This window comes from Haliotis rubra, unplaced genomic scaffold, assembly GCF_003918875.1.
Source record: "Haliotis rubra isolate DU_JTF1 unplaced genomic scaffold, ASM391887v1 Scf2196, whole genome shotgun sequence".
In the NCBI taxonomy this organism is placed as follows: domain Eukaryota; kingdom Metazoa; phylum Mollusca; class Gastropoda; order Lepetellida; family Haliotidae; genus Haliotis; species Haliotis rubra.
The window spans coordinates 6,089-29,295 of record NW_025766221.1 but is presented as its reverse complement, the minus strand read 5'-3'; the positions used below and the strand labels follow the sequence as shown (position 1 = coordinate 29,295).

The 23,207-nt window shown below is 40.0% G+C and overlaps 1 protein-coding gene across 1 annotated transcript; it reads right to left on the bottom strand.

The window, feature by feature from the left end:
- Positions 1 to 14,883: 14,883 nt before the first annotated feature.
- On the bottom strand, positions 14,884 to 21,845 carry LOC124277217. Its single transcript, XM_046712872.1, has 4 exons — positions 21,755 to 21,845; positions 21,290 to 21,455; positions 16,384 to 16,565; positions 14,884 to 15,265 (listed from the first exon to the last, which is right to left on the bottom strand). The coding sequence occupies exons 2-4, from the start codon at positions 21,437 to 21,439 to the stop codon at positions 15,226 to 15,228; spliced, it is 372 nt and encodes a 123-aa protein (XP_046568828.1). The 5' UTR covers positions 21,440 to 21,455; positions 21,755 to 21,845; the 3' UTR covers positions 14,884 to 15,225.
- Positions 21,846 to 23,207: the final 1,362 nt, after the last annotated feature.

Here is a 23,207-nt window from a genome sequence, read left to right as displayed (position 1 = left end):
ATCCTAATGAATAGTATAGGACATGTCACAGTCCCTATATCCTATTGAATGATATAGGACATGTCGCAGTCCCTGTATACTATTGAATGATATAGGACATGTCGCAGTCCCTATATCCTATTGAATGATTTAGGACATGTCGCAGTCCCTATATACTATTGAATGATATAGGACATGTCGCAGTCCCTATATACTATTGAATGATTTAGGACATGTCGCAGTCCTATATACTATTGAATGATATAGGACATGTCGCAGTCCCTATATACTATTGAATGATATAGGACATGTCGCAGTCCTATATACTATTGACTGATATAGGACATGTCGCAGTCCTATATACTATTGAATGATATAGGACATGTCGCAGTCCCTATATACTATTGAATGATATAGGACATGTCGCAGTCCTATATACTATTGAATGATATAGGACATGTCGCAGTCCTATATACTATTGAATGATATAGGACATGTCGCAGTCCCTATATACTATTGAATGATTTAGGACATGTCGCAGTCCCTATATACTATTGAATGATATAGGACATGTCGCAGTCCCAATATCCTATTGAATGATTTAGGACATGTCGCAGTCCCTATATACTATTGAATGATATAGGACATGTCGCAGTCCCTATATACTATTGAATGATATAGGACATGTCGCAGTCCCTATATACTATTGAATGATATAGGACATGTCGCAGTCCCTATATACTATTGAATGATATAGGACATGTCGCAGTCCTATATACTATTGAATGATATAGGACATGTCGCAGTCCCTATATACTATTGAATGATATAGGACATGTCGCAGTCCTATATACTATTGAATGATATAGGACATGTCGCAGTCCCTATATACTATTGAATGATATAGGACATGTTGCAGTCCCTATATACTATTGAATGATTTAGGACATGTCGCAGTCCTATATACTATTGACTGATATAGGACATGTCGCAGTCCCAATATTCTATTGACTGATATAGGACATGTCGCAGTCCCTATATACTATTGAATGATATAGGACATGTCGCAATCTCTATTTTGTTCAAAAAGCAATGAATGAATAACTGGTGATGGCGATATCACTAGATCCTTACATTGTAATTCGAAACATCTGACTGTAGAATAGTAACTGTGGACGAACTTGGGTTGTATATTTTGACACAGGTTATAAAAATGACTTTTTATTCTCACAGATGAATACAACATTGGAAAAGGCGCATCCGAGAATGCTCTCACCTGTGGTCACTGTCCAGTGACATCACATCAAGATGTTGGAAGCCTGTCATGCGCACGAGTGTGTACCGTCACGCCAGCGTGCGTTGGTTTTACCTACAGCGGGACGTTGTCAAGATGTACATTGTTTCAGATGTCGTTCAACTGTAACGTTGATGTGTCTAATACAGTTGTCACGGCTGTACAACGACAATGCAGCTGGACATTATAAACTCTACATACATATGCATGTACATTACATGTGCATGTACATTACATGTGGGTGTCCGTTCAATAAATTCTCTACACTGATAAGGGTAGACATTGGTACGCGCGAGTATAGCGCTTTAGGTCCTACTAATGTGCCTTCAAGACACATCCGATACACTTTCCGATGCATAGAAACTGCTGTACATTCGATTGTCTTGAAACATGTTAGGTTATTGCCTTCAGAAAAAAACTTAACAACTCATGAAAACAAGAAAGAAAACAAGATATATAACAAGGTAACAAGAACTAGGTACTTCATGTGCCCAAAACAAATGTCCAAAAACGATACCACGTGTTTGAAAGGGCATTAAAGAAAAACAAACGATACAGAAATTGTAGATTGGTATATTTCATTTCAGAATTTTTTGTCAATAACACTTGTACAAAAACTCATTTCACTGAATCCTTTACAATCATTAGGACAGGCCAATAAAGAAGTAAGGGTTCCAAAATGAATGCTTCATTCAAACACACATGACGAGGCAAGAGTTAAAAATGTCACACGAGATGGTCCCATAAGTGTTCGATTAGATTCATACCCGGTTAATATGCCGCCCATGGTGAAACCTGAATGTTGGCGTTGCGAGGAAGTTCTGAGTCAACCTTGCCGCATGTGCTGGAAAATGATTCCACGAGACTGTTTTGGGATGGACTGGTTGTCAAATTTCATCTCGATAACGCTGTGCATTCAGGTTTCCTCGAATAACAACGAGCCTCGTTTTGGCGTCACCGCAGATACCACCCCAAACCAGTAAACATCCGCCTCCGCATTTGATGAATGCAATTCTGTGCCAAACCGTCACCAACTCTTCAGTACACACGCTTCCGACCATCGTTCCTGAAGATGCAAAATCTGCTCTTGTCGGAAAACATTACCCAGGCCTAGTCTCGCCGTTGGCAAAGTTGAAGTCGCCTGGCCCACACCAGACTGTTGGCTCGCTGTGGGTAAAGAATTCTCTGCAGTAGGGGCGAAGTTTTCGGATGCCATGTGCCTGCAATCTCCTGTACACGGTTTGTCGACTTATCACGTGTCCCATTGCCGTCCTTGCCGTTAACGTCGTCGTGATGAAGCGGTTCCGGAGATGAAGTACCGGGATGCGACTTTCTTTAATAGCCGTGGTCACTCGTGGTCTCCCGCTTCTCGGCCTAACCTTCTCATCCTAACCTTCTGGCGACGTCGGTTTGCGTTGCTCCCAATTGGACCATTCCAACGACTCTTTCTCTCTCTCTCATCGCTGTCAAACGTGTCGTGTAATAATTTCGGAAATTTCTTCAGTTGTTAAATATGTACTTTTGTACACTCGGTAATCTCACCACTTTATGTAATCACTGATGTTACTTTAACCAGTCTTTACTATCCACCGAATCAGAAGCTAGTGGTTTAATATTACTGCAACAATATATAAAGAGAATTCTGAATACTGACACCAGGTGTTCGAAAGGCGTGAACATGCCTTGCCCTACTGGTAGCACCCAGGAGGCGGGCTTGTAAAGAAACTAGACAGTCAACTCATCGACGGACAAGAAAAGCCGCTCAAAGATTCCAAGAAAAGACGAGTCACAATAGTACATACACTGGGCGCTTTGAAACTAATTTAATCGATGTGTATACATATTGTGCAGTGTAAACATATATTTTGGTGTAAAGATGTGATACATGCTTTAATGTTGACCATTAACACTCAGTCTAATCATATATGCATCCTTTTAAATGAACATACCCAGGCGTTACAATAATACACATGAAATGTTCCAAATGGTTTTCTGAAAGATCATTATTGCGTCTGTTATTCAGAAACATGCGTAAATACAATTTCTCCACAGTAAAGTGCCTGAATATATTTTATCGAAATACTCTGCTTAATCATTTTCAAAGAATCGATTCGAGGATCTCCTGTGAAAACAGTCTACCAGGATTAAAGGAAGTACCTTTTGTTTGTATCACACATATGGCATTCACCACTGTAGTCCTCTCTTCATTCTGAGAAACATGTACAGCATGTTCCAACAAGATTATAATTATGTTCAAATATTCTTACGTGTTGATTATCTACTTGAAACTAAATAGTCAACCGGGAATCAATCCGTAAAAGAACGTAGAAAAAGGCAAACAACAAAGAAATGTGATGTAATTAACAACTGTTTTCTAAAATACAAAGAATCAATATGACAGTATGGAAAAGTATGTCAGTACAATGACAAAGGTAATGTGATACAGGAGCAGGGTGCCCCATACTCATTCTACGGGTACAGTGTTGAAACTTCTTTGCACAACGTATAACTCTACCTCACAACATTACTGTTCCTGTAGTTGCTTCTGAGCGTCGAATTTTCAAAAGAAACTTGCCAAATATGCTGACCCTGCTTACAATATGGGCCGACATTTGGGTGAGGTGAGGTGAAATTGGGTTTTACGTCGTGCTTGAGAATATTTCGCTCATATGACGACGTGCATGCGTGTGTATGTGTATGTGTATGTGCGGCTGCTTGTACTAGCCAAGACTGAAGCTGGTTTTATAGTGCTGGCCCACGGAGATACCATGCCGCAGTGAAGTATGAATACCCCACTCAGACACATTATACTGACTCCGAGCCGACCAGTCCTTGCTGTAGCCATTAATGCCGAGCGCCAGGTAGGGACCAACAAGTACCATATTTTAACGTCTTTTGGTATGACGCGGTCGGGGATCGAACCCGCGACCTTCCGCTCTCCGGGCGGACGCTTTAACCACTACAGCACGGAGGCGGTCCCGACATTTGGGAGAGTGCCGGGTTTGTACACATGTGAGTATTTCCACCACAACCGCTATAAGGCGCTGGTCACATTGTTCTCTCGTTCCATTTGGTAGCGCTGCTGATTGATCTGAGGGCTAATCTGAACAAGCTCGTCAAAGGCATCTTTGCATTTTACGTGTGCATCGAGGACCAAAACCTCCCAGGAGTCAAGTGAACATAACTTACTTGTTTATGAAGTGTTACTGGTCTGTATTGTACATCTGTCATGATGTGTAACACAATAAATAGAGTGCCGATACGCTGTTGCTCCAATGTTACCGCTAAAGATCCGGACTTGGTTTTCAGTAACCTATGCTTGTCGTAAGAGGTGACTAACAGGATCGGGTTGTCGGACTTGCTGACTTAGTTGACACAGGTCATCGTATTGTAATTGAGCAGATCGATGCTCATGATGTTGACCACTGGGTCGTCTAGTCCAAGCTCGATTGCTTACATATAGCTAGAATATTGCTGAGAGCGGCGTTCAAGAACCAACCAACAAACCACCCGTGGTCTTTCCCTCCATGGGATTTTAATCAGAATAAGTGAAAACACACCCCTCTCGCCTTTGGTGTTAATACTTTCATTACTTAACACTGGAACTATAAAAATACGTTTTACTGTATGGATCAAGAGGATGTTAGCTCTGAAATGAAATGATTACTTTCGTTGCATGTTAAAATATGAATGGATAATTCATATTCAGGTTCGTGTTCTTGATATGCTATGTTTATAAAGTTGTAAACCGTGAGCTATCCATAAATCGTCTCCACATGACATTGTAGTACAAAATGTCTGCTTTACCTGTCGAAATAATTCAAGTGTTCGTTCAGGTTCTTTTAACGAAGATGTCACAATTTCTTCTACAAAAGTTACAAAGATGCATCAGAATGTGATGTGCTTGGTGTGCGTGGTGTGTAGATGTGAGTGAACTTGGATGAGAAATGGAGGTAGAGAAACATATACTATTCAACAAATGAAACGGATAACCCAGAAAGATGTTGCGAAAATGTTCTATTTTCAAACATTAGTCACTCGTCCACAAATAGACTTTGAATACATAAATATACATGAATGTTTACATCAGTTTAGAAGAAGGAACGGACACGTTGAGCGCGATGGTGACGACGTAGCACAGTCCCGACGTCGGGGCTCCTGGCTCTCAGTCCAATCTTTCTCAACCTGTTCTGTACAGTTTGACCGGATTTTCCCCGAAACCCAGGCACCCTGGCTGCTGTGCTCTGGCAGTACAATCACGCAAATGTAGTACCCGGATGTACCGATCTTGGGCTGCAGTGGTGACTCGAGCTCGGCCTGTACGAGGACGGTCATTTGTTATACCTGTTTGGTTGTAAGGAGCTGCAAATCGTGATATCGTGCTTAGATTAACATTCAGACGATGCCTGGCAACAGAAGATTGTTAATCTCCAGCGTGTGTTTGGATTCTTTCAATGGCGATGTTCCGTGCCGCAGCGTCAAGACGTAGCGAAGTCATTTGACCTTGAAACTCCTTTAAAACGAATGCCGATTTCCGAAAGTAATCTGGATTTTTATAGCCAGACAGTGCATGCTCTTTGCTGCACAATTTCAACTGAAAAGTGATTTTATTGCACTGTAGCGATGCCTTTTAATTCTTGTAAGAAATTTCATGAAAATCAACGTAAAGGAAAAGTCGATTTTTCACTTGTGCAAATGTGTAAAATCATATTATCAACACCTTTGTTACATATTTTGACGATTGTCTGGACACAATAGGTAATTAATAGATTTTTTAAAATACAAAACGCATATGCGTTTCTTTTTTTGGATAGTATATTAACTGTGATTCTCTTCATGATGTCTTCATTGTCGCGAATGTTTTGACGATAGTCTCGGGTACGTGGGGCCTCATCATCAACATAGATGCCCACAGAGGGGATTAAATGAGGATCGCACATGTCCACAATGTGTGGCCTGAGAGATCATGTGTCTTCAGTAGGCACAGGTCTATGACTGACCGTGATTTATTCAGTTACTTGTTTTGAGAACTGAATGCTTATCAGAATTGTAATTGATGAACACGTTATATATTTTTAATTGTTCTCTTGGAATAAAATGTTTCTTATTGTGATTTTTTTTGTTTCTTATTAAATCGGTTAAAATACTACAGCTTGCTTGTCACGCGACGAACAAATATTGTGCATTGGCTGATGTGTTTATTTCGATTCCTTGAAATCTTGTCAATTATAACAAGTGACATATGGGACATGCAGTATTTATAGAGGGCGGTCATGTAGCGGCTTTACGGTAACAGCAAAGTCTGCATGTGCCAAATCCCAGAATGTACCTGACAGACCATAAGTAAGGTGAGCTGTTTAGCCCAAATCGTACATCATATAAAATAACAAGGTTTTTTTCGCACACTCATGTGTAAATCACGTTATACCACAGAAACACAGCATAAAAGAGCAAACAACTTAACATTTAATCACTACGTGTTTTGGTTTATATTTGTTTATGTGCAATGATTCAGCGACGAAAGCTCCAAACATCCTTCCCTCATCGTCGTCTTCATCTTCATCATGAAATGGAGGTCCTTTAGGGTTATTGTGAATCGTGATATTTTAATCTATATGTATGATGATTACTACGTCACAAAAATCAGGTAATTTGCTATTTTGTAACTATAATAAAAATATAGTATTTGTTAAACTGCACGAGCTTACCTTTTACTGAAATGCGTTGCTCGTTCAATATCAAACATACCTGTTAAACAAATAGAGCTTTTAAAGGACCAAAACAGAAATATTTGGTGGTGCGTAACAACAGATGTTGTCGGGCAAAGCCAATGTTGTAAACGCCCAGTGTGGAAATAGAACCTTATGCTATAGAATAAACAATCTCGATTTTCGTGTGGGCATTCAGTGATTATGTAATATAAGTTCATTATATTGCAAACATTAGCTTGTTAGTTAATGCATTGAGGTAAAGAGTAACATATGGTGTTGAGATCAATTTTACCACACTCCACTGAAAGATCATTTGTACTCTTATTATCAGTGAATTGACTCCATTGCATTGTTTCCCTGAAGATCCGGTTAAAATTTGTCTTCAGCAATCCATGATTGTCGTAAGAGGCGACTAACGGGATCGGGTGGTCAGGCTCATTGACTTGGTTGACACATGTCATCGTATCCTAATCGTGTTCACCATGATGTCGTCGTATCCGTGATGTTGTTCGCAGAATTGCCTGGTCCAAACTCGATTAGTTAGAGACCGCTGATATATAGCTGAAATATTGCTGAATTCAGCTTTATTAACAAACAAACATAACAACAAAGCATTGCCTTGAATTGCTATCGGGTTTGAAGGCAACAATGGCTGAAAGAAGTAAAGAGTACAGTGGGAGAATGTAAGGACAAAAGAACTGTTAAACGTGTCGGTACTGCCAACTAGACGTTGTTGTGCATGGGTGTGTGTGTGTGTGTGTGTGTGTGTGTGTGTGTGTCATTCATGTCTGTGCAGGATGTATTGATCATTTCATATGAAATCTAATGACAATACAGTTGCGTTATGAAACATTTACTTGTTTTAAGTTGATGATTCACATAAGTATGTGCAAATCAAGATAAACATATCTCCACTCCGAGCGCTGCCCCAGAATATTTAATAGTCAATTCCTAAGTAAATTCAGCGTTATCAATATAAGTTCTAGGTGTACAAATTGTTTGTGTTAGTATTACTTTGTAATACCCTGAAAACCCTGAAAACCACATATGCATAATGATACCCGAGTGATATATTCTATATATTCTTCGATGAATGAAATTTCCCAAAGTTAATTTGTAAACTGCATCTCACCACGTTGAATGTTACAAGTGTTTAATTAATCCATTTCTCCAGCTAGATCACATTAACTGGGATGCAGATTCACCAACTCTGACTATGACTCTTGCTGACACAAACATATTCCTGTATTTATGCTTCTCAGGTTTTCCAAGTTCATGTCATATATTGACGGGCATTGTTATTGTTTCTTCCTACAGACATGTTAAAAATGTTTTCCTTTTCGTTTCTAAATTCATTTCCGCATGCAGATAGGCATTGTTTCCGCTACTTGCTTTACGCAAAATGTTTTTCTCTTATCTTTATAGCATGCATAGCTGAAGTTGTAGCAACGATGAATCTTTTCAATGTCTGTGAAATGTCCTCTGAAGATGTTGTGATACTGAAACAATATACACTAGTCTTCTAGGTCATGCACTTCAAGAGGTAAAGGTGAAAAAAAAATGTTTACTTACTACAGTCATCGAGGCCAGGGCGACAGGAAGTGTATCGCTTAGTATTTCAAAATTGTGAGATAAAATTATTTGATGACCAGATCAGAGCTAATTATAAGTAATCTAATATAATTTGTAACTACTTTATAAACTGCGTTCAATCCTCGTCGTATAGCGTGAACGCGTTATGATTCCTAAAATGTTTGAATCGTACACTTTGTATATTACATTAATATACTAGGCGCATAAAGAAACTGTGCATACAAAAATTTTAAATCTAAATTTATCAAACCTGTGTAGACACATAAGGATTTAAACTCAAGAGATAAGTGACATGTATCCAACATGCATGCACGTGCCACGTTCCGTGACGTCAGTGGGCTCGTCCTTGAGACGTGCAATACGTTGTTGCACGTGCCTCCGGGAAAGAGAAACAGAGCGAATGAATGCCACACAATACTGTCACTTTGGAAAGCTCAACCCCTGCCCTTGCGATCGTTCAAAAAATTAAACGGCTATTGACACGCATAGCAGGCCAAGGCTCACGTCAACACAACGTCATGAGGCCATTGGGATGGTCCGTGGGTGAATGTCTCAACGACAAGTGGCTGCACATTTCCACAGCCACCGGAACACCATTTCTGCACTGGTGAGACGCTACCAGAACACAAATGACGTCATCGATCGGCCACGTTCTGGACGTCCACGTGTAACAACGCCAAGACAGGACAGATGGATAAGGGTGACCCATCTTCGCCACAGGTTTCAGACTGCAGTGATGACTGCCCGAACCATCCCAGGACTTCGCCGTATCCACCCCAACACAGTTCGACAACGTTTACGTCATCACGCGATCAGACCACGACGTCCCGCCATACGGCCTATCCTGACACAACGTCATCGACAAGCTCGCCGAATGTGGTGCCGAAATCATGTCCGCAGACCCTTGTTTTGGTGGAGAAATGTTGTTTTACAGATGAGACCAGGTTTAACATTTCCCATAGCGATGGACGTCAACGTGCCTATAGACGCGTGGGAGAACGTTATGCACAGGCCTGTGTCTTGGAGAGGAATCGGTTTGGTGGTGATTCCGTGATGATTTGGGGTGGAATCACAGCACGCCAAAAAACTCCTTTGGTGATTGTTCAGGGCAACTTAACTGGTGTGGGCTACAGGGATCAGATTATTCGACCTGTAGCAATTCCTTTTCTGCAACGTCATGGCCCTGGGTTAACATTTCAACAGGAGAATGGATTTCCTGCAACACCACAACGTTGACTTACTGCCTTGGCCTGCAAATTCACCGGATCTCTCCCCGATAGAGCATGTCTGGGACGAGATGGATCGACGTCTACGCCAGATAACGTCCTTGACCTTGCAACAGAACTTGAGAGAATCTGGCGTGACATCCCACAAGCCTTCCTTGCACGTTTGATAGGCTCTATGCGTCGTCGATGCACTGCTGTTCTCAATGCCGATGGTGGACATACCCGTTCTTGAGCTTGAGCATGGTCGTTTGACCCCTGTCCCGCTTGTGGACTCGTGACGTCATTGTGATTGACTTTTCAACTGAAATTCTCCCGACTTGCAAGGTCTCATAATCCCTCCATTAAAGTTTATATGTACCTTTGACATTGTTATCGTAATTATCAACTGGGATAATCTTTTGACAATGCATAGTTTCTTTATGTGGCTAGTATATTTTAAAAACTTAAGACTGTCAAAACAAAATGATATGATATCCAGATAATCAATACAGTTGTGCATTTAATGGCTTAACGTATTTGGTTTGAACGATAATACCAAAGATTAATACGTGATTGGCCACAACGATCTTCATTTCGCCCTTGTATCAAGCTATCCCAGTAAAATGATCCAAATCAGTGTACACGCATTTCAACTTCAACTTCAACACGCACACTATACACACACACACACACACACACACACACACACACACACACACACACACACACACACACACACACACACACACAGAGACACACAGACACACAGACACACACACAAAATCAACTAAGTCTGGTGTCATGTCAAACATGTCAACCCTGACCAAGCGCGCCAAGAACAGCAGCTCCAGCAACCGTGACCTAGAACATGGGCTTCCTCACCTGCAGTATGCCTGTAATGCTCAGAGCATTCAGTGGTTTGACTATGGTACTTTTTCGGCATGGCTTGCATTATGAAACTGCCATCAGTCCAAACATCGCTTTCAATGGCGGTGAGGGAGACTAGTGGCTGAAGGGTTGGCTCGCAACATCGAAGACCCGGGTTCGATTCCCCACATGGGTACAATGAGTGAAGCCCATTTCTGATGTCCTCAGGCGTGATATTGCTGGAATATTGCTAAGTGGCGAAGTATTGTCATTGCATTTGGAACATTCGCACATGCATCTCTGTAACTGGTCCGGTCAGCAATGGTATGAAGCTGTAAAGTTTTGTAATGTGAAGTTCAGGTGACATGCAGCTTTCACGAGGACGAGAGGTCGGTCGCATGAGGAAACACTCACGGATAAGTGGTATAATACATAGGTGTACATGTATTGGGAGAGAAAAAACTCACGAATAACTGGTATAATACTTAGGTGTACACGTGTTGGAAGAGGAAACACTCACGGGTAACTGGTATAATACTTAGGTGTACATGTGTTGGAAGAGGAAACACTCACAGATAACTGGTATAATACATAGGTGTACATGTGATGGAAGAGGAAACACTCACGGAGAACTGGTATAATACATAGCTGTGCACGTGTTGGAAGAGGATACACTCACGAATAACTGGTATAATACATAGCTGCGCACGTGTTGGAAGAGGAAACACTCACACATAACTGGTATAGTACATAGGTGTACATGTGTTGGAAGAGGAAACACTCACAGATAGCAGGTATAATACATAGCTGTGCACGTGTTGGAAGAGGAAACACTCACGAATAACTGGTATAGTACATTGGTGTACACGTGTTGGAAGAGGAAACACTCACAGATAGCAGGTATAATACATAGCTGTGCACGTGTTGGAAGAGGAAACACTCACGAATAACTGGTATAGTACATAGGTGTACACGTGTTGGAAGAGGAAACACTCACGGATAACTGGTATAATACATAGGTGTACATGTGATGGAAGAGGAAACACTCACGGAGAACTGGTATAATACATAGCTGTGCACGTGTTGGAAGAGGATACACTCACGAATAACTGGTATAATACATAGCTGCGCACGTGTTGGAAGAGGAAACACTCACACATAACTGGTATAGTACATAGGTGTACATGTGTTGGAAGAGGAAACACTCACAGATAGCAGGTATAATACATAGCTGTGCACGTGTTGGAAGAGGAAACACTCACGAATAACTGGTATAGTACATTGGTGTACACGTGTTGGAAGAGGAAACACTCACAGATAGCAGGTATAATACATAGCTGTGCACGTGTTGGAAGAGGAAACACTCACGAATAACTGGTATAGTACATAGGTGTACACGTGTTGGAAGAGGAAACACTCACGGATAACTGGTATAATACATAGGTGTACATGTGATGGAAGAGGAAACACTCACGGATAAGTGGTATAGTACATTGGTGTACACGTGTTCGAAGTGGAAACACTCACAGGTAACTGGTATAGTACATAGATGTACACGTGTTGGAAGAGGAAACACTCACGGATACCTGGTATAATACATAGGTGTACACGTGTTGGAAGAGGAAACACTCACAGATAACTGGTATAAAACATAGGTGTACACGTGTTGGAAGAGGAAACACTCACAGATAACTGGTATAATACATAGGTGTACACGTGTTGGAAGAGGAAACACTCACAGATAACTGGTATAATACATAGGTGTGCTCGTGTTGGAAGAGGAAACACTCACGGATACCTGGTATAATACATAGGTGTACACGTGTTCGAAGAGGAAACACTCACAGATACCTGGTAAAATACATAGGTGTAAATGTGTTGGAGTGAGTGAGTGAGTTTAGTTTTACGCCACACTCAGCAATATTCCAGCTATATGGCGGCGGTCTGTAAATAATCGAGTCTGGACCAGACAATCCAGTGATCAACAGCATGAGCATCGATCTGCGCAACTGGGAACCGATGACAGGTGTCAACCAAGTCAGCGAAACTGACCACCCGATCCCGTTAGTCGCCTCTTACGACAAGATAGTCGCTTTTTATGGCAAGCACATGGGTTGCTGAAGACCTATTCTACCCCGGATCTTCACAGGTCAAATGTGTTGGAAGAGGGCACACTTACGGATACCTGGTGTATATAATACATAGGTGTACACATGTTCTAAGAGGAAACACTTAGGGATACCTGGCATAATACATAGGTGTAAGTGTGTTCTAAGAGGAAACACTCACAGATACCTGATATAGTACATAGGTGTACACGTGTTGGAAGAGGAAACCCTTACGGATACCTGGTATAGTACATATGTGTGCACGTGTTCGAAGAGGAAACACTTACGTTTACCTGGTATAGTACATAGATGTATACATAGCGTATTTTTGTCATTTTTATGGTTTCAAACCGAAACCGGTTTCATAAAGAGGTTGCGGAAGAATGTAGTTCTGTAGTACACTTTTGCATGACGTCCCACTGTAATGACGTCACTACGCCTTGCTCGTCTGCCCTCTTGGTAACCGACGTCACGATGAATGTCAGTTGTCATCGCTTCGTGCAGCCTGCTACATTAAACTACTCCGTAGCACTCCGTCTCTTAGTTTGCAGTTGCTTCACTCGGCTAACATCACTAGTGGAAACTTTGCGTTTATGTTTTTCGACGCATATAATGCCTCAGTTCGAGTCAAAATTAAACAGCGTCACAATGCATACAAGTTTTAGAATGAATGAATTCACGTGTTTGTTATGAATGAAAAAGTAATTCCGTCACAACGTGACCTAATTGAGAGGTCATCGGTTATCCAATCAAATCGTTAGAATCTCAGGTCAAGTCGTTACGACACAGGTCAGCGCGACACGACACTCGTGTGACGTACGAGATTAGTATGCAACTATCCATACGTTGACCACGTGGGTAACAAATAGGTGTACACGTGTTGGAAGAGGAAACACTTACGGATACCTGGTATAATACATAGGTGTACACGCGTTCGAAGAGGAAACACTCACAGATACCTGGTATAGTACATAGGTGTACACGCATTCGAAGAGGAAACACTAACAAATACCTGGTATAGTACATAGGTGTACACACGTTCGAAGAGGAAACACTTACGGATACCTGGTATAGTACATTGGTGTACGCACGTTCGAAGAGGAAGCCCTTACGGATACCTGGTATAGTACATTAGTGTACACGTGCTCGAAGAGGAAACACTCACGGATACTTGGTATAATACATAGGTGTGCACGTGTTCGAAGAGGAAACCCTTACGGATACCTGGTATAGTACATAGGTGTGCACGTGTTCGAAGAGGAAATACTTATGGATACCTGGTATAGTACATAGATGTATACATGTTCGAAGGGGACACACTCACAAATACCTGGTATGAAGCTGAGAGTGGTTCATAAACGCTCAGATAATCTTTTTATAGACTGTTATTAGTCGAGATTCCTTTTGACTTTTGAAAGGTGTTTTAGGCCTTTGCTTACAATATTAATTCATTTGAGGTCATCAAATGGCATCTCCAAAGACGTACTCGTGTGCTCCAATATACAACAAGCGTAACCAGCAATGTTGAATATTACTTATGGAATCAGGCTTTGAACCAAGTCACGCTTTCAGTGATATGAAAACAAGGAAAAATAGAGTCGTTGATGCAATGAAATTTATTTCTTTGCATCCAAACAATTCATGCACATAGCAAAAGGAGAGGCATTCAGTATTTTAGTTTATCAATATCAGAAACTGAGATGAGTATCGCCCACTTGATTTCTTTCCCGTTTAAGGATCCGTTGGTGAGCATTTTATGGTGACAGTACCGAGATAATTCGAGGGTTGCCATATGGTGCACGATCTGTCTTGCGATGGGATGCCTCTGTTGAGCTATGGCGCGGGGGGGAGTTCTAAGTGTTCTAAAATAGAAATATGTCATTAAAGCTTGCGAATGCTTCACAACTAAAAGCAACAGCTGAATACATATATATTCTTGAGGCATCTTAAACAGAACCTAAACCTGCAAATACTGTTGGCCTTTTCTCTTGGAGTTGCCATGCTAATGACATGTAACCGTCGACGTTCATGGGACCTAAGTACATCCTTTGATATATACGCATAACTATGACTAAATATTGAATAAACGTGAACCAACCTCATATGTCGAGACAAGTCTATGTTCGACATAACGGTGTTTGATCGTACAGGACTTTTTGAACGGGAAAACATCTCTATGAACATATCTGTCATACCCTCTTTCAAACGTGAAACAAAATTCGTGGACGTTTACATTGGTAAACGACAGTGTACTGTGCGAACTCACAAGGATATTTACGGTGAATGTACATTTGGCGGTGTTCATTTCCTCATCTGTTGCCTCCAAGGTCACCACAGTAACTCCTCTGTGAAATACACTCCCTGATGGGGGGCTTCCCAAGACGCTGACGTTGGACTCGCCGCTAATGGACGGACTTTCCCAAGAGACTTCCTTCGCCTCTTGCCCATTCTTGAGAACGTATGCTATGTCATCGGGACATTCGATTGTGAATTTTGGTGCAGCTGGTTCTACAATATAGACATGAATCATATTTTGGGGCAACATACTGAAATACCCTACCCTTATTTTGGAAGCATCTTTGACAAGGTCATTATATTTCATAGTGGTTTGTTAAATCGGGCTACCTTATAATGTGACAGTAGTAGCTTAAATCTTTGTTTATATTCAAATGTCAGTTTGAAATTTCGATATCTGTCTCGTTTCTTACAAACCGAAACTTAAACCAATTCAATCAATAACCTACTTTTCAGCCGATCGGAATTTTCTCGTGTGAAGTGAAAAGAGACACTACAAGCAACTATGGTTACACTAAATTCCAATTTCTCGTTACATAAGAAAACAGTATTTACAAATTAATGTTGATTTTAAAGTTTAAAAAAACCGTATTTCTATATTTTATGTCGAGGTTTAGAGAGCATGTTGTTAACAAAGACGTCACAGACTGCCCCTGTTTGAGAAGGTCGTACAATGATTCACAATTCATCAGGCTCATTGGTTATACCTGTATTGTGTTTTTTGCGCTTATTATAAGTGTATTTGTGTAATGTACAATGTGATTGATGTCATATCAAGTCCGTACCAGATCGCCAAACTTTTCTAGCTGCCATACCATGCCTGGAATTGAGATTCCCACGATTTCCAGAGAGCGCGCTGTACCGACAGAGCACGCTCCACCACGTGTTTGCAAGGATTAGAAGGAGCGTAGTGTTACAATATACACGTGATTAGATGTACCAAATAATACTGATTAATACTTATATATCCAGTTCTGGACTGATTATTATTGCATTAGACTGCAGAGTAGGGCGGAACTGAGTCAGCAGGAAATGAGACTGCTGTGTAATCAATGTTTTGACTTGAAACACATTTTCGTAATTTTGTTGATCTCTCTCTCTCTCTCTCGATACGGATATTAAATGGCTCACACGAAGGTGCACAGCTATATATAAAACGAATGTATTGATGGTTTTATTATCTACTAGATAGTAATTAAGAATATACTACGGTCTACGAACATTTTCTCTGTGGTATAAATGTTAGTGAACATGAAACGTTGTCTTGAGTCGATGCAAATAAAATCGACAAAACTCTTTCCACATTCATACAGCACACATGTCAAACCTACTCTTGATCCAAAACCCCTACGACAAACGTGGAGTTCCGGCGAGTTCCTGGCCTGCACTCTGTTCCCTCGAGTGCTAAGTAAACCGGATCACCTTCAAGTAAAGGGACAAGTCTGACATTCCCCTGGCACCGCTTATCCGCTTCGGACGTGTCAACCACCAGTATCTGACAGCCTTTGGTACACTGAAATATGGACAAAGAAGAGACTGTACAAACTGACTTCTGTCCATTATATGGTAGACGAGCGGAGGACATTTTGTGACAAAATTTGATACATCAGTTACAGAAAGTCGCGTCCTATGCAGTTCCCAATATCCATTTGTACCATCTGTTCTCATGTTTTTAATGGGAACAATTGCAATTGCCAGTTATATACGATACCAGTTATATACGATACCAGTTATATACGATACAACAGACGAAATACCACATAGATAATATCGAAGCAATAACATAAATAGGGACAAATCTGAACTCACCATATAAAAACTTTGAATACATGACTGATATTATATATAATGTTTATATATAGCTGGCTAACCTAGTGGTTAAAGCGTTGGCTCGTCACGCCGAAGACCTGGGTTCTGTTCCCACATGGGTACAACGTGTGAAGCGCAATTCTGGTTTCCCGTGCAGTGATATTGCTGGAATATTGCTGAAAACGGCATAAAACCATACTCACTGACTATATACATATAAATATATTTATTTAGATACCTGAAAGAAAGTTTATTTTCAGTTTGTAAGCCATCGGCCCAAGTGCAAAAGGCAACACAAATGATAATACAGTGGATAATGGCAATAGGCAGACATTTCAGTTGTCAGTCTACAGAAGATCGACATTTAAGAGCTGATCTGATAAATCTTACACATCTTACAAATTACATCAAAGTTCATAGTTTCCTTCCATCTAATATATTTCTATTGTAATGGTAATGCATTAATGAATATTAACAAACATTATATAATCTTAAGTCTCTAACATTAAGTATTAAAATGTGATTATCAAGGGGCAATGATGATATAATACTTTTAAAATGTACAAGACTGGATGAATTCATGATATTGCTACTTATAATTTGTTTTGAACAATTAATTAACCTCTGCTTAAATAATGATACAAATGATGCCACGTTTCAAATGTCTTGGGAAAGCCAAACATAACCAAATCCATACTCATTTAACAGCTTAGTCATACGTATTTTTGAAACCCAAGCAATCCTACCAACAGAAGTCTATAATTATAACTTTGTTAAGGATAACGATCATTAGACATTCTTAATAGTTTACACAAAATGTAAGTGTAGTTTAAGATGATAATCTGCGTTCATACTAAATCTTCCACATTCAGCTAAAGCTGCATTACTTGATATGTGTTTTCCAACCCCTAAAACAAATTTACAAAAATTATAATGAAATTTATCAACAACACTACTTTCGTGAACTCCTCACACCTTTGACCCCTGCAGCGATAGTGGTCTTATTTTACAATAAAAAGTTTAAATAACACATGAACAGGAATATTTGTAAGATTATGATGTAATTGTTTTATAACTAATAAAGCTTTTCTGACATTTGCCACACGCGTCTTAGTACAAACACTCCAAGACCACCAAGTAGAAAACATGATACCAAGATAATTATAATATGTTTCTGTTTAGTTGTATGCCATCGAAAACAAAATTTTCCATGATTACGAAGGTAACCCCCATTTCGAAATGCTAAAATCTATGTCCTATCCATATTAACTTGTATCCCTCAAGACTTACAAAACTTACACAACATGTCGATTGTTCGTTGCAGCCCAACCACACTATCATAAAAAATACATAAATCATCAGCATACAATAATAATAACAACTCAAAATATTCTTCACTGATAAATATACCTTTAAATCAGAATCATCCATCATAGATTGAAATTCTGAGATAAACATTGAAAATATAAATGGACTAAGGACACATCATTGTCTTACTCCACTAAAGCAATCAAATACGCTGTTATCAAAGTGCCAGATATTCTAACAGAAGCGTTTATTTCAGAATACATATTTTGTAAAACCAACACCGATTTTCCATGAACGCCTTTTTTCATAACTGGAAACCATATCAAATTTGTATTAACCGAATCGAAAGCCCTTTTTTTAAATGCTCATAAACCAGAAAAATCATTCCCCAATTTTAGACAAATAATTTTGCTTTACCCAACTTAAGATTTTTTTAGGCTGCTTCAATCTCTCCTTGTGTAATATCAGAATTTATTAAGATATTGACATCGTCATCAGTACAACTATCACAAAGATCCTCGTTATGATTTTTGAAGAAAACCAACCTTCTACAAGCTCAATTGTATCACTGTTTACATAAATCGGTGAAATCGAAGACCTTCTGTAAATAATCGAACCAATTTCTATTACTAATTTGCAACCGAACACTCAACATTCATCTTATTAGTTATATTACGAATGTTTCTCCAAAATTGCTTACTATCCCTAGTACTATCAACCAGCTTGTGAAAACAAGACTCATCATACGCTTCTCGCTTCCTCTGACATAACGATCTATAACTATTTCTCAGTTTACAATACTCCGGTAGAACAGCCTAGTTCCCAGTCAATCTGAGCTTATCCAGTACACCAAACTTATTAACCTTCACTCTGTACACTCCTGTTCAAACTTCTTATCCACTGATCCACCACTAGACCTATTATCAAGAGACAATAGACCACACGAGACAGAACCACCCTCCATTCCAGTGAGCACTTCCACAGCAGAGTCAACACTTTTCTACAATATACAGTTCTACTGGTTCTAGATGATTTTGAAAGGGGTGTGACTAATCAATGAAAAAGAGATAGCTGGTAGACATGAAATTCCTCTGTCTACAGTATACAGAACTTTGAAGAATATTCAGTCAGGAGTTGGGATTGAGCACAACACAGGGAGGCCAATGAAGTTCAGTACTACGTATCGCTGGCGACTTCGTCAGGTTGAGATGATTACAGAGGAAGTCCTCGGGTATGTAATAAAACCCTTAGACAAGAATTACAAAGACTCACCTGGGTAAAAAAAGTGCGGATTTCCCTCACCATTGATGAATATGCACAATAGAAAAACGATTAAACTGGTGTAGGGCTCACGAAAATTAAGACTGGATAATGTTTTCTTTTCTGATGAAAGTTCTGTCTGTTTTTTTTCCGAACTGTGTGAACATTTGGACAAAAGATACCGTGAAACCTATCTACCAAAACCCGAAACATAGCCCGAAATTTCACATGTAGGGTGGGATATCATCACGTGGATTAAGGCCGTTGTGTATTTTCAATCGAAATTTGACGAAGGAACAATATGTTGACATCTTAATTAATCATAATAATAATAATTATAATGTTGTCAGTGGATGCCCTTCTTTGGCACAAACAGCATATCTGGAACGACATGATGGCATGGGTCGCTGCTTCTACTACCGTCTCCGCCAAGCCTGTGGCTTTGACTCTGAGTTCCATCCATGGTACAACCCTGAACATGTCCAGGGCATCATGGAAAATGCTGCTTTCAAACTTTTGTGGAATAGGCCCATATACAGCCTTAGAAGAACTCCTGCCAACATACTTGATCTTGTCCTTTTTGATAAAGCCAATGAATTAATTTATATCATTGAATTTTCTGTCCCTTTTAACAGAAAAAGCATGCTAATTATGCGGACCTCGCCTTTGAAATGTCTCGCTTGCACCCCAAGTACACTGTCGTCAGGCTCCCCATTGTTCTCGGTGCTCTTGGTTTGGTGACTACTGATCTCTTGGCGCAGTTCAGGAGAGTGCCCGGGTTTTTCACCGGGAGCACAGCCCTTCTGACACTCTGGGTAACGCAAAAAGGCTGAAGTGTTGTGGAGTCTACATATTCTCCGGAAAGTTCTTGGTGGGTTCGACAAGTCAGTGTTTCCTGGGAGAAGTCCCATTCGCTGTCTGGGCTGCAAGTAGAGGGGGGCAAGGGCCCAGAGCTGATGATGAGCCTTACCAGCCTGACTGTGCCAGTATCACGCGAACCCTCTCTGATGCATTTTTCACCTAATCTGTAAAACATAATAGTATTGATTTGTTTCCAACAGCCCGAACAATGTATGAAGATAATTCAACTTTCCAGCATGATAACCACACAAAACACACTGGGGGCTACACAAAACAGCGGTTGTCGGACAAAATGTTCAAGTGTTACACTGGCCCAGCTACACCCCAGATCTTAACCCTATTGAAAATGTGTGGGGACTAATGAAGGACAGAATAAACCAAAATGGACTTAGAAATATTGAGGATATGAAGAAAGAAGCGGTCCAATATTGGGATACGCTGTCACATTATTTCCTACAAACTTTGATCGGTAGTGTACTAGGCGCATTCAGCCGTGTATTGCGGGGCAAGTAAGTCTCACAATGTACTGAAACGACATTTAGACTGCAAGAGAATCATATCTCAACATAATCATTTAAGTAAAACTTCTATAGTTTATATACATCCATTAGATAGATGCCGAAACAACTTTCTAATTTCTGGGGATACTATACAAGTTAACTTATCCACATCAAGGGGTGTAAGAGACTGAGCAACATTACCCATATAATCGTCACTTATTTCCTTTCTTCAGACAAACCTAGGAATATCATAATGATACCTTTCCACGACTAACATTAATTGTAGTTATGATAGGAAAATGGTCTGATTCAGATCGGGTATCGACTTTAAAGTTTGTAATACGATGGAAAACGTTAATGTAACACAGCACAAAGTCAACAAGGCTTGCGCCTTTTTCCATAAAACATGTATATGCTCCAAGTTCGTCACCTGTGAATCGTCCAATACTGCAAATGTACAACACAAATCATTTTAGTCTCTCCCATAGTCATTACTCACGTCATCTCTGGGACTGGGAGTAGTGCTAACTGAATTTTCGTCATCGTCCATATCCTCAGAGCTTGATACCTGAATTACATCCGATTTAGATGGGGCACTTGCTGCGATTCCCAAAATTGGAATGAGGACTATTGCCACGAGGAAGTTCATTTTGCATTCACAGATACTGGAAAGAAATATGTAACTGGGGTATTTGAGCACATTTAACACATACTGATATCCTTTATAATATACAGTATATTTCTTTCATTTGAAGAAGGGTCAAATTATGCTCACTTTCTTCTTGGCACCAGGACACTTATACACCAGAGGCAAATTCATACCTTCAACTAACTCAGAATATTATATATTTGTTCAGTTTTGTTTAATACTTTGTGGAAATAATTCTAACAAATTCTATCAACCAGTATTACTCTGAAAAAGTAACTCAGTAAAAGTAAAAGCAGGTAAATGAAACCAACTCACATGTTCCGTGCACCTGTGCGGGAATGCTAGGACTGACTTTGGAACAACGGGACTGCAAAGTTATACTTGCGCATGACAGATCACGTGTTCATGTCATACACATAGTCCACTGTTTGACAATAGTCACGTGTACCCAATCACTTCCAATGACGTTTCTGAAGAAAGAGCGAACGAGGCACTATTTTTCGCAAAGATCAATTATTCAACACTGCGTTTGAGAGACCATGTGAATAAGGTCTAAAAGATATAGATAGTGAATATCAGACACATTAGTGGACGGAGACTCTGTCAAAAGCAGAATCCTTAAAGGTCGGGGTTCAAACCTTTTCACAAACGGGATGTGGCCACGTTGCCGTGTCAAAGTTGTCTTTCGATACAAAGCAAAGCAGTATTCAAGTACATTCCATGAAATATCACAGCATTGCGTTACCGGTTCATGATGATATTAAGCTATAGTAAAAAGAAGGACGTTATGAAGACTCACTGTAAAGAGTATTGATGCAGACTCAAAACATACACAATGAAAATATATTCCAGATTTGAATTTCCCCCTGTATCAGTCAGGTGGCCAGAGAAGGTGCATTTCCATTGCAACAAGTCTGCTAGCAAAGGCAGGCATACAGTGAAAATGACCCACTCTTCTTAACAACTGGTCAGGGTTTTCCACTAATTGGGTACTGACATCAACATGCTGAACATTTTTACGGTAAACAGTTCTTTGTATTGAAACTTTGTATTGTATTGAAATTAAAGGATTGTAGTAATGCTATACCACTTTGTACCTCTAACCCCCAAACTCTTAAATGCATTGAAGTATCTGACTGAAGTTTGTTTGAGTGAATGTATTAGAAACAGGTTTCAGAGAATATTAATATTTATGGATAAGTAGAATTTGATAAGTAGAATTTCATATACTGCTTATTAAATGGAGTCTGTCTGTTGTCTTCAAAATATGTAGAGAAAAGGGCATTTACTATATACATGTTTATTCTAATAGTAAATTCAAAGCTAACATTTGACAAAGCCAGGCTCTCGTCAAGCACCATAATACATACAAATCCTTATTTACAGATGGGTCCAAGGATGGTGGCGCGGTGGCATGCGCCACTGTCATTGGATCAGAACAATATCTTCTAGAATACCGGATAACAGCTCTATTTTTACAGCAGAAGCAAACGCCATATTAACGGCTCTTAAATATATTCAAAGACACACTAAACATAAACAATACATAATCTTTTCAGATTCTTTCGTGCCCTCAGGCTATTAAAAATCTTTCTTGTAAACATCCACTTTTATTAGAAATTATTGAATTGTATAATGAGCTTGCTACTGGCCAATGCGACATCGTCTTTTGTTGGTTACCCAGCCACGTTGGCATTTCTGGGAACACAATGGCTGATCTTGCTGCTAAGGCAGCACTCAACAAATCTGTGACACCACTTCTGATCCC

Bases quoted from the DNA above. Each gene is read 5' to 3' on its own strand.
- LOC124277217 (XM_046712872.1), bottom strand. From the start codon at position 21,439: ATGAACTTCCTCGTGGCAATAGTCCTCATTCCAATTTTGGGAATCGCA. The intron at 16,566-21,289 runs GTGAGTAATGAC...TCCATATTTCAG, and splicing joins CTCCCAGTCCCAGAGATGAC to TGTACCAAAGGCTGTCAGAT. The intron at 15,266-16,383 runs GTAGGTTTGACA...TCTATATTGTAG, and splicing joins GTAGGGGTTTTGGATCAAGA to AACCAGCTGCACCAAAATTC.